Genomic DNA, 12,914 nt, shown 5'->3' on the forward strand with positions numbered 1-12,914 from the left:
TTAGCTAAACATTGCTAAGAACAATGCGGTGGTTAAAATATGGGCAGTGGTCTCTGGGTAATTTATTATAGATTCTATTTCACACTCTGCAGCACATGAGCATTTAACGGACAGTGGTTTTATAATGAATGAAACGTCAGTGAGTGACATTAAGGCTAGGTACTTCCACGTGTTCATTTGCCCAAAGGAATGTTTTCCTGGTTTATATTCCTTACAAGTACGTACTTCTTAAAGTGTCAGAAAATAACAATGTTAGCTTTCATTTGCTTGATCTAATGCTTTTTTGCTGTGGCGTAGAAGCTCCATATTGATGTTTAAGTAGCTGAATAATACAAAGGTTGGTGTAGAACTCTTATTTATCACTGTTGTGAAATGCACTCAGCCGCACAGAATGCCTTTAGGGAATGTTTCCACAGTTCCTTGAAATCCAATTTCATTAGGTTAAACATCAAATGGAGACAATTAATGAAAAGAACCTGTAATTCTCATTTAATATGTAAATAAAATGAATCCAAAGTAAAATTAGTCATCCTTGTGTTTGGGGAGTTTGCGATGACGAAACTGATTCACATTATGCTTTAAATTGTGTTCCTTTTGATCTTTCAACAATGTGGCAGCTCTAATGAAATGAGCTTTAGAGAATTGTACAGCACAGAATGAGGCCATTCAGCCCATCACTTGGAGACGAGGATGAGGAATTTAAAAAACAAAAGCAACGTTAGCTTTCATTTGCTCAATCTCATCCCAGCTGGCTCCTTGAAAGAACCATCTAGTTAGTTCCTGCCGGCCAGCTCTTTCTCTTTAGCCCTTTATAACATTGTACCATTTAGTTTATATTGCATCACCTCATCCTTCAGTGGGGTTGACTGCTTTACGCAATAGTCATAAGTAAGAGATGTACACTAAGCTTTCCATCAATCAGCTCCTGAAAAATCACTTCACTGGTTGTGCAGTTTGTACTCAATTGTCTGCTCGTTCTCACAATGTCTTTGTTATATGGTTACTAGACACAGCTTTGCACATGACCACGAGTCTAAAGTTATTCACCTACAGCATCAGTCATCACGGTTTACCAATTTTATGGCCAAGTTGCATTTGAACATACGAATTAGGAGCTGGAGCAGGCCATTTTGCCCCTTGAGCAGGCCATTCTGCCCCTCGAGTAGGCCATTCTGCCCCTCGAGCAGGCCATTCTGCCCCTCGAGCAGGCCATTCTGTCCCTCGAGCAGGCCATTCTGCCCCTCAAGCAGGCCATTCTGTCCCTCGAGCAGGCCATACTGCCCTCTGAGCCTGCTCCGCCATTCAGTAATCTGTTTCTGTTTTTCAAATTCCTTATTCCCATCTACAAGAGGTGAAGCTGGAAAGGTTGAACAATATAAGGAATCTTTTATCAGCCCTGTGACGTGGATCTGTGGATGAAAACCAAAATATTGCAGCGCTAGGAAATCTGAATACAACACAGAAAATGCTGGATAAAGGCAAAATACTGCGGACACTGGAATCTGAAACAAAAGCAGAAAAATGCTGGAGAAACTCAGCAGGTCTGACAGCATCTGTGGAGAGAGGATAGAACCATTATTTCGAGTCAGGGTGATCCTTCATTGGAGCTGAAACACTCAGCAGGTCAGCCGATATCTGTGGAGAATTCATACGAATAGACAAATTAGGACAAAAGTAAGCCATTCAGCCCCTTGAGCCTGCTAATAAGATCATGGTCAATCTATTTGTGTTTCCAATTGCTCATTCGCATCTACCCCCCACCCCGCCCCCAATAACCTTTGATTCGCTTGCCCAACAAGAATCTTTCTACCTCCCCCTTAAAAACATTCAACGACCCTACCTCCGCTGTTTACTGAGGCAGAGAATTCCAAAGTCGCACAATGCTGAGAGAAAAAAGTTCTCATCTCTGTCCTAAAAGGTTAACAACTGAACTATGACTGTTGTTGGTTTGTATAACTCACAAATCAGAAATTGGATTCCTTTTGCAGTAAAGTAAAATATCTGGAACTCCCACCCTAACAACAGATACACTGTGGGTGTATCTGCACTACACAGACTCCAGCGGTTCAAAAAGTTGGCTCACCTTCTCATAGTCACTTGCAGATGCACAATAAATGCTGACCTTGCCAGAGATACGTACATCCGACAGATGAATATTTTAAAAAAAGCATCAGTGAACCTGTCCGATATGTTTGATGCAGAGGGTTTACTGATGGAAACACCGTAGAATTAGACAGAGATGTACAGGTAGCGTACCTCAAATCTGACGACATGCAGGCTTCCAAAACCGGGACATTTTCTTCCTGAGCTCCAAGTTACTCAGGGAACGTTGACGCCCCTCCACCCAACCCAACCAATCTGAAAGACGTGCTGGTTAGGTGCATTTACCCAAACAGGCGCCGGAGTGTGGCGATTAGGGAATTTCACAGTAACTTCATTGCAATGTAATGGAAGCCTGACTTGTGACGAATAAATAAACCATAAACTTTAACCCAGTTCGGAAATGTTTGAGAAGTTGCTGCATTGGAGCGTTGGAGTTCCAAGTATTGATTGACTTTGTGCGCTTGATGTTTAATTTTCAGTTCCAACAATGGGGTATATTTAACAACTCTTCAGTTTGATTCATCCTTTCTGTTTTTAAACAGGGTACACTTAGAACGGGGAGTGGGGGAGGCATGAAAGAGTTATTAGATCCAATGAGTGAGAAGTGAAATAATGTGAGTAATGACATGGCCATTAACATAAAGTGGCTTTCAGTAATATCATTTGGTTTTCCTGTGTCTCCTCTTCACTGAATAAATGGATTCTGATTATTATTTTTCCGAAAACCGGTGTGTTCCAAAACCTGGCACAGAGTCGGCCCCTAGGTTACCAAATATGAGGTGCTCTACGTGTAATAAGTTTCCAACACATGCCCAAAATTAGTTGTGGATTTGATTTGATTTATTATTGTCACATGTATTAATATACAGTGAAAAGTATTGTTTCTTGCGCACTATACAGACAAAGCATATTGTTCATGGGAAGGAAAGGAGAGGGTGCAGAATGTAGTGTTACAGTCATAGCTCGGGTGTGGAGAAAGATCAGAACGTGGTGTTTCAGTCTTGGCTGGGGTGTGGAGAAGGATCAGCTTAATATATGGTAGGTCCATTCAGAAGTCTGATGGCATCAGGGAAGAAGCTGTTCTTGAGAGAGTTGGCCTGGAATCTCAGACTTTTGTATCTTTTTTGCAACTGAAGAAAGTGGAAGAGAGTATGTCCGGGGTATATGGGGTCCCTGTTTATGTTGGCTGCTTTTCCAAGGAGGCGGAAAGTGTAAACGGAGTTAATGGATGCAAGAGGCCAGAAGAATGCAAACTTGAAGGGGAGCACTTTTGCCGTATCGTATTCCAGGAACATCTCGGATCGCAAGTGATGTTGACTACTCCTTCTGACCGTTGCCCTCAATCAAGACCATAAGTGTATCATTCAAGAGTAATGTTTAACACTGGTTCAGGAAAAGCATCAAGAGTCAAGGGATTGATTCCAGCTAATTTACACTTATTGTGTCTGTATGATATCCCCTTTTGTTATGCTCAACTTCCTTTGGACGCACAGGATTGTTTTGTACAAACGAGAAAGGGAGATTTAAAATGCAGTGCTAATTTATATCAAAAATGCCTTGAACTGGATCAGGTGATTATTGACTCCTTGGGCGGGGTTTTACAGCTTTGCTTGACCCAAGACTGGAAAATCCCACCTGAGGTCAACGGACCTTCCTATTGACCACCCCTCGCCCACTCCGACTCCAGTGGAGGGTGGGGCGGTAGAATTCCGACGCTTATTAACAATCTGTGTGAACTATGTAGCATATACTAAAGTTGTATTATTTGTGCGAAGTGATCTTTGTGTATGAAATTGTTTTTTATGATAGTCATTGGTGCTGCAGTTCTGAAATATGGACTTTACATCAATCAGTGTTGCAACTAATGGTGAAACAGCAATACATTAAGAACATTGGAATATATTTAAGATATTACTGCTGAGTTGAATTACTCGACCAACATCGAAACAATGTTGGAAAATTATCAGGTTGTTCAGAATGAATTCCGAAGTGGCCTTGCTCTCAGAGTCAGAACTTCATAGTACACAAACTTGGCTTGAGTCAATGAATGTGGCATTAGAAACCAGATGGGACAGTTTGGAATCCTGTTTTTGCAGTTTTCAGAGTATCATAGAATCCCTATAGTGCAGAAGGAAGCCATTCGGCCCATCGAGTCTGCACCAACAACAATTCCACTCAGGCCCTATCCTCATAACCCCATAAATTGACCCTGCTAATCCCCCTGACACTAAGGGACAATGTAGCATGGCCAATCCACCTAACCCGCACATCTTTGGAGTGTGGGAGGAAACCAAAGCACCTGGAGGAAACCCACGCAGACACGGGGAGAACGTGCAGACTCCTCACAGACAGTCACCCAGAATCGAACCCAGGTCCCTGGCGCTGTGAGGCAGCAGCGCTAACCACTGTGCCACCGTGCAGCCCCAACAGAACACCAAGTTACATAGTGTGAGAAAATGGGATATGCGATATTCTGTTTGTTCTGTCGTAATATGGCTTGTTTATTCGGTTGTGTTGGTGTATTAATGAATACTTCCCTGGAAACCTTCCCTTGTTTTCCAGGCAATAGACTGCAATACAGTCAGAATTTCAGATCTGGATTTTACCTCTGAATTCTCACTGAAGATAACAGAGGATCACGAATGTGTGGTGAGTTGGTTCACTTCAACTGAAAACCAAATTAGAACTAGAAGATGGATACATCTACTTACTGATGTAAATTAATTTGGTAATAGTCGAGTAATGAAGTGAATTAATGTTTAAAGAAATAGCTATAGGTATTTGCTTTGTTCATTGAGTGGTTATACATCTTAATCAAGTTAAATCATGCCAGTTTGTTAATTCCATCACAACTGCCTGCAATCAAATGTTAGGCATATTTATGGGTCTGTTAACAATGTTTCTTGCCACTGTTTTGCCTTTCATAGTTACTTCCATTATTTCCTTGTATATTACAATGAGGTTCCCAATTCATGGAATAAAGTGACGGCAGCAACATGGAAACAAAGTTGTCTGAATAATAGGAAGCTGAGAGTAATGGTCAGTGGATATTTTTTGGGCTGGAGGAAGGTTTGTAATGCTGATTCCCAGGAGTCGCTATGGGGACTCTTGTTTTTCCAGATATACATTGAAGATCTAGATCTTGGTGTTCAGGGGATAGTTTCAAAGTTTGTGGATGATACAAAATGTGGAAGCATTGTAAACTGTGAAGAAAACAGCGTGGAACTTCAGAGGCACAGAGACAAGTTGGTGGAGTGGACAGATAGGTGGCAGATGATTTTCAATGCAGAGGTGTGCGAGGTGATACATTGTGGTGAGAAGGACATGGAGAGACAATATAAAATAAGGGGTAAAATGTTAAAAAGGGAACTGGAGCAGAGGGACCTGGGTGTATATGTGCATAGATCATTGAAGTTGGCAAGACAGGTGGAGAGAGCAGTTAAATGCAAAGCATGCAGTATTCTGGGCTTTACTAATAGGAGCATAGAGTACAAGAGCAAGGAGGTAATGCTGAACTTAAACAAGATACCAGTTAGACCTCAGCTAGAATATTGTGTACAGTTCAGGGCACCACACCATCAGAAGGATGTGAACATATTGGACAGAGTGCAGAAGCGGTTTACAAATATGGCTCTCGAGATGAGAAACTTCAGTTATGAGGGTGGACTGGAGAGATTGGGACTGCTCTCCTCGGAATGAAGAAGGCTAAGAGGAGATTTAGTAGAGGGGGCTGGACAGAGTAGACGTTCCCCCTCGTAAAAGGATCAAGAACGAGAGGGCACAGATTTAAAGTGATTTGTAAAAGAAGCAAATCTGATGTGAGAACATTTTTCTTCACACAATCAGTAGTGAGAGTCTGGAATGCACTGCCTGGATGTGGTGGAGGCAGGTTCAATCTCTGATACAGTTACAGCTTAGTTATTGATAACATGCTATACATGTATACAGCACTTAGTAATATATTTTACAGATTATTTATATTTTCTTTGCCGTTGAACCTGATGCAGACATCACAGAATCCTACAGTGCAGAAGGAGGCCATTTGGCCCATCGAGTCTGCATCAACCACATCCTACCCAGGCCCTATCCCCATAATCTCATGTATTTACCCTAGCTAGTCTCCCTGACACTAAGGGGCAATTTAGCATGGCCAATCCACCTAACCAGTACATCATTGGACTGTGGGAGGAAACCGGAGCACCCGGAGGAAACCCACGCAGACACGGGGAGAAAGTGCAAACTCCAGACAGACAGTGACCCAAGCTGGGAATCGAACCCGGATCCCTGGCACTGTGAGGCAGGTAACCACTGGGCCACCAAGCCGTAAGGCAGTTAGTAATCCTCTGTTTTTGTTTCCACCCCTTTCATCCCAAAAGAAATACACCTGAACTCGCATTTTGAATATTTACAGCTTGGTATTAGAATTACAGAACATGTGGCTTATGGGAATTGATGATCTTTCAGCTAAAGTCAGTGCTAATTAAATCTAAATGATATGCTGCCAACTCATTTACAACAACAACCTGGGTTTTTAAATCTGTTTTAACGTTGCCAAATGTCCCAAGGCATTTCACAGCAGGATTTTCTAATTCAAACTAATAGCCAAATAGATGAATATAGACAATATGGTGAGACAGGTTTTAAGAAGCAATTTAAAGGAGGGGCAAAGAGTGACACATTTTAGGGCCAAGATAGCTGAAGGCATTACCACCAATGGTGGCTGTGTGGTACCCACTTCCTGAGTGCCAAAAGCCTGTCCACCATCCACAAGACACAAGTCAGGAATATGATGGAATACTCTCCACTTGCCTGGATGAGTGCAGCTCCAACAACACTCAAGAAGCTCAACACCATCCAATACAAAGCAGCTCGCTTGATTGACATTATACCCACAAACATTCACTCCCTCCACCACTGACACACAGTAGCAGCCATGTGTACTTCTAGAAGATGCACTGCAGGAATTCACCAAGGCTCCTTTGCCAGCACCTTCCAAATCCGTGACCTCTACTATCTAGAAGTAGAAGGGCAGTAGCTACATGGGGGGGGAATTTTACCATTTTGAGCCTAAGTGCCGAATCCGGGCGTCAAATAGATCCGCGCCTGGAATCCTCTTTCCAGCGCGCCCATACGCGTTTTGCCGGCTCCGGCCTGATCCGCGCTGTGGGCGGGGCTTAGCGCTGGCGGACCGATCGGAACTCTGAACTGCACATGTGCAGTTCGAATAAAATCTGACAGAGCGCGCCCGGGCGCAAAAGAAAGAAAAAGCAGAAAGCGGAGAGAGCGGCTCTCTGACGATCATCCTCTGGTCAGGGGGTGGGGGGGCGGGACCCAGATCATCCTCTGGTCGGGGGGGGGGGGGGGGGGGGAGGGGGTGTGACCGATCATCCCCTGGGGTAGGGGGGGGGCGGGAGAGGAGGAGAGGGGCTGTCCTGTCTGGAGACAATACACATTTCTTTAACCTGTGCCTAATGCTCCCTCCACTCACGTTGTCTGTATCTTTAAATGTAGCTGTAAAGATTCGCATTCTAATCAGTATTCTGTAACTTGATTTTGTGTCTCTGTGCCCTGTTTGAGAGCAGATATCCACTCCATCTGACGAAGGAGCAGCGCTCCGAAAGCTAATGGCATTTGCTACCAAATAAACCTGTTGGACTTTAACCTGGTGTTGTTAAAACTCTTAAGATGTATCTACACCACATGATCTGCAGCGGTTCAAGAAGACAGCTCAGCAATACCTTCTCAAGGGCAATGAGGGATGGGCAATAAATTCTGGCCTAGCCAGCGATGCCCACACCCCAAGATGGAATAGACAAGAAAATTAAAACAGGTGGTGTGCAAGAGGCCAGAATTGGGGAGATGTTTATATCATCAAAGGTTGTAAGGGCATTACAGACACGGGGAGAAGTGAGGTCATGGAGGGATTTGAGTTGGCTGTATGGCGGTCAATGTAGGTCAGCAAGCACAGGGTCAATGAGTGAATGGAACGTAACCCAAGTTAAGATATGGGCAGCAGACCTTTGGATGACCTCAAGTTTATGAAGGAGGAAAGGCACCGGCTGTGCTTTCAACTCTCTTGGGCCCTAAGCTCTGGAATTCTCTCACTCGCTGCCTCTGCACCTCTCTCTCTTCCTTTACAACCTACCCCTTTGACCAAGATTTTCATCATCTGTCCAAATTTCCTGCCCCGCAATGTTGACTGTACTTCAAAAGTACATCATGGGCTGTAAAACGCATTGGGATGTCTTGAGGTGTGAAAAAGTTTTGTTTCTTGAATATCTTCTTACATTGCTGAGAGTCAAACTTCATTTGCCAGCACTCCTGTATATAGACAATACAAGTAGAAATGTGGAGCCAGTCTCTTATGGGGCCGGCATTAGAAAAATCTCAAAATCTAGTTTCATCAACGCACAAAACTGTGATAAGCATCAGGAGCATATTACCAATGCAATAATACAACTATAACGTCACCAAGTCAGAAGGTCAGAAATGGGGATGTTTGCCAATGATTGCACAAGGTCCAGCACACTTCGTGACTCCTCAGATACTGAAGCAGTCCATGTTCAAATGCAACAAGATCTGGACAATATCCAGGTTTAGGCTGACAAGTGGTGAGTAACATTCGCACCACACAACTGCCAGGCAATGACCATCACCAATAAGAGACACTAACCACCGCCCCTTGACATTCAATGGTGTTACCATCACTGAATCCCCCACTGTCAACATCCTTGGGATTACCATTGACTAGAAACTCAACTGGACTCACCACATAAACACAGTTGCTACAAGAACAGGTCAGAGGCCAGGAATACTGCGGCGAGTAACTCACCTCCTGACTCCCCAGTGCCTATCCACCATCTATAAGGCACAAGTCAGGAGGGTGATGGAATACTCCCCACTTGCCTGGATGAGTGCAGCTCCAACAATACTCATGAAAATTGGCACCATCCAGGACAAAGTAGCCTGCTTAATTGGCATTACATCTACAAATATCCACTTCTTCCATCACCGACACTTAGTAGCAGCATTGTGTACTATTTACAAGATGCAGTGCAGCAGTTCACCAAAGATCCTTAGACTGCACCTTCCAAACCCACAACGCATCTAGAAGGACAAAGGTAGCAGATACATGGGAACACCATCACCTGCAAGTTCCCCTCCAAGCCACTCACCGTCCCGACTTGGAAATATATCACCGTTCCTTTGCAGTTGCTGGGTCAAAATCCTAGAATTCCTTCCCCAGCGGCATTGTGGGTCAACCCACAGAACATGGACAGCAGCGATTCAGGAAGGCAGATTACCACCACCTTCTCAAGAGCAACAAGGGATGGGCAATAAATGCTGATGTGGAGATGCCGGCGTTGGACTGGGGTAAACACAGTAAGAAGTTTAACAACACCAGGTTAAAGTCCAGCAGGTTTATTTGGTAGCAAAAGCCACAAGCTTTCGGAGCCTTAAGCCTCTTCCTCAGGTGAGTGGGAATTCTGTTCACAAACAGGGCATATAAAGACACAAACTCAATTTACAGAATAATGGTTGGAATGCGAATACTTACAGCTAATCAAGTCTTTAAGGTACAAACAATGTGAGTGGAGAGAGCATCAAGACAGGCTAAAGAGATGTGTATTGTCTCCAGACAGGACAGCCAGTGAGGCTCTGCAGGTCCAGGCAAGCTGTGGGGGTTACAGATAGTGTGACATGAACCCAATATCCCGGTTGAGGCCGTCCTCATGCGTGCGGAACTTGGCTATCAGTTTCTGCTCAGCGACTCTGCGCCATCGTGTGTCGTGAAAGCCTTCGATTTCCTTCCCCAAAGGACATGAGTTTTTACAATAATTGCTAGTATCACAGTCACCATTCCGAAGACTAGCTTTCAATTCCAGCTTTGTTAATTGAATTTAAATTGCCCACCCGCTGTGTCTCCAGAACGTTAACCTGTGTCTCTGGATTATTGGACCAGAAACATTACTACTATGACAATGTCTCCCCATAATTCTTTTTTTAATGGATGATATAAGGATCATCATCTTAAGAACAAGTCCAAAGATGTCCGGATTAGGTGGACTGGCCATGCTAAAATGCCCCTTCGTGTTCCAAAATGTGTAGGTTAGGGGATTAGTGAGTAAATGCATGGGATTAAGAGAATCGGACAGCAGAGTGAGCCTAGGTAAGGTGTTTTGTTGGAGAGTCGGTGCAGATTCAATGGGCCAAATGTCGGGATTCTGTGATTCCATGATCAGATGGCACTGCCCAAGGGGCAAAATGCCAATGTCCAGCGGGCACCTTGGTACTGTCCACCGGGCATGGGGAGGTTTCGCTGCAACTCTACACTCGGGCTGAGTGACAGGGGGAGGGAAGCCAGCAATCGGGGCTGTGCATTGCGGTGGCAGGGGGGTGCCAGGGCTGCCATTGGGGGTCAGGATTGTGGGTTCAAGAAGGTCAGGGGTGATCAGGGCTGCTGGGGAGGGGAGGGGGAGATTGAGGCAGGCTGGGGGCTAGGCGGGGTGGCGATGTCGAGGCTGGCCCGGACACAACAGGGGGGGGCCAGCAATTGGGCGATGTGGGGTCGCGGGGCTGGCCAGCAGTTGAGCAATCGGGAGGCTGGCAGTGTGGATCTACTGCGCTGATCCCGGCGCTGACAGATCGGTGCATGCGCAGTGGCCCGCTCAGCGCTATGTTGCTGGCCTCTCCACTGAAGTTTTGCAAGATTTACATGAGTGCACAGAGTGTGGGTGATTCATTTTGAAAATCCTGCTGAAAAAACCAGCGGGATTTACTCCAGTTTTTACACAAATTCGACACTTAGAAATGTTTTGGGAAAATCACCCCTGCCACTTTTTTCCCTTAGAGAGCCCGTGATTATTCCAGTTTTCTCATTGAACACCTGTGGACCCACTCTTTGTTTCCTCTCTTGTGCCATGACCATCCCCCTTTGCCCGGTCCCGTCATACCTTTGGTCATTTAAGATCTCCTGCTTTCCACTCGATCAGACTTTCCCTGACTGTTCTCCCCTACTTCCAACACACTGACCAGAATTTTCCCGTCCTGCCCGCCATGGGAATCTGGTTCACTCATGTCCTTTAGGGAAGGAACTGATCCCAGTGCAGAGTGGCAGCGGAGGCCCCAGTGGCCCTGCCCCCCCCCCCCCCATTAAGCCCCACCCGTGCCCAGTGGGCAGTGCCAAGGTGCCCCCTGAGCATTGCCACTTTGCCCCTTGGACAGTGCCAGGGTGCCAGGCTGGCACTGCCAAGCTGGCAATGCCTGGGGGGCATCCCTCCAGCCCCTCACCCCTGACCTCCTGGGGGACCTCGATGGCCTCCCTTCCCTTCACAACTCAGGTTGCCAGGTCCCCACAAGTGGGGAGCTATTGTAAACCCCGCTAGAGTGAACCACTCTTGGCGGGGGCAAAGCCTCAAGTGGGCCCGGAGATTTCAGTCCTGGGCCTGCGAATGAGATTTAAATAAATTAGACAGCTCTGTGCTGATTTCTGGCGTGGAGCTGACGGCGGCGGAAATCCGGTGGCCGGAGGCTTACAGAGGCCATGGCGTCCAGCGGGAAGGCCGCTGAATGGCGTCCAGCGGGAAGGCCGCTGAATGGCCTCCACTTGAGTCTCATGGTTGGGAGAATCGCGCCCCCCCCACCCCCACATATTTTTAAAGTTAGGAGTAAATCGGGTTTGATCATTATCTGTTATTGTGCTTACCTGACACTTCCGAGTTGGATTTTTGGTTTTTAAAAACTCCTTGTTTTCTTGAAAGATTTTGACCTGAGGGAATTTGTGGGAAAAAAATTCTGTTTTCAGTAGGATCTGGATAATTTGTGTTTTGGTGCTTTTGACATTATATGGGTAAATAAAGTCTGTTGGTTTTATAATTGAATCTACTTCGATTTTGTCTTTGAGGCTACATTGATCCATTGCAGCAATACATCTAACCTTGCGTTGCAGAACCATAAAGCAAGTTTATAGCTTCCTGCTCTTCATTCCAAGGTTTTATTATGAGCGGTGTGTTTTGACAAGTGGCACCCACATAGTTATAACACTTGTAGGCATTCTGTCTTATTCTAATTCTTAGTAGCTACTATCTGTTGTTCTTCGACCAAAAGAGGATGAGGATTAATGATTGAGATGGTTAGATTATTTTCATTTTGTGAAACACAGGATGCAGTTCCAATGCAGTTGTAGCATTGGGTTGTTTTACACTGATTGCCCACAGCTATAATATACGGAAGGACAAGGGCAGCAGGCACACTGGAACAACACCCCTCCAAAGCCACAAACCATCCTGACTCGCAACTATACTGCCATTCTGGGGACCTGGTTTCCTTCACTGTCTTTGGGTCAACATCCTCCCTAAGACTGGACTGAGCAGTTCAAGAAAGTATTTCAGCAAAGCCTTCTCAAAGGCAATTAGGAATGACTTGCCAAGGACACCCGCTCCCATCCCATGAATGAATAACAATAAATAGATGCAATCTGAGTCAGGATCTTTTTAAAGTTTAATTATTAGTGTCACAAGTGGGCTTACATTAACACTGCAATGAAGTTACTGTGAAAATCCCCTAGCCGCCACACTCTGGCACCTGTTCAGGTACATTGAGGGAAAATTTAGCATGGCCATTGCACCTAACCGGCATGTCTTTTGGACTGTGGGAGGAAACCGGAGCACCTGGAGGAAACCCATGCAGACACAGGGATGCACAGACATGGGTAGACTCCGTACAGACAGTGACACAAGCTGGGAATCGAACCCCAGTCCCTGGCGTTGTGAGGCAGCAGTGCTAACCACTGTGCCACCGTGCTGCCCTGA

General features: G+C 45.4%; 1 protein-coding gene across 1 annotated transcript in view; it reads left to right on the top strand.

The window, feature by feature from the left end:
• The window catches only part of prmt3 (protein arginine methyltransferase 3), a 209,185-nt gene that overhangs the window by 117,993 nt on the left and 78,278 nt on the right, over window positions 1-12,914 (top strand). The window contains exon 13 of the mRNA XM_078220999.1: window positions 4,666-4,752. Within this exon, the coding sequence (XP_078077125.1) occupies window positions 4,666-4,752 (87 nt within the window). The remainder of the gene's footprint in view (window positions 1-4,665; window positions 4,753-12,914) is intronic.

Source organism: Mustelus asterias, chromosome 9 (genome assembly GCF_964213995.1).
Source record: "Mustelus asterias chromosome 9, sMusAst1.hap1.1, whole genome shotgun sequence".
Taxonomy (NCBI): domain Eukaryota; kingdom Metazoa; phylum Chordata; class Chondrichthyes; order Carcharhiniformes; family Triakidae; genus Mustelus; species Mustelus asterias.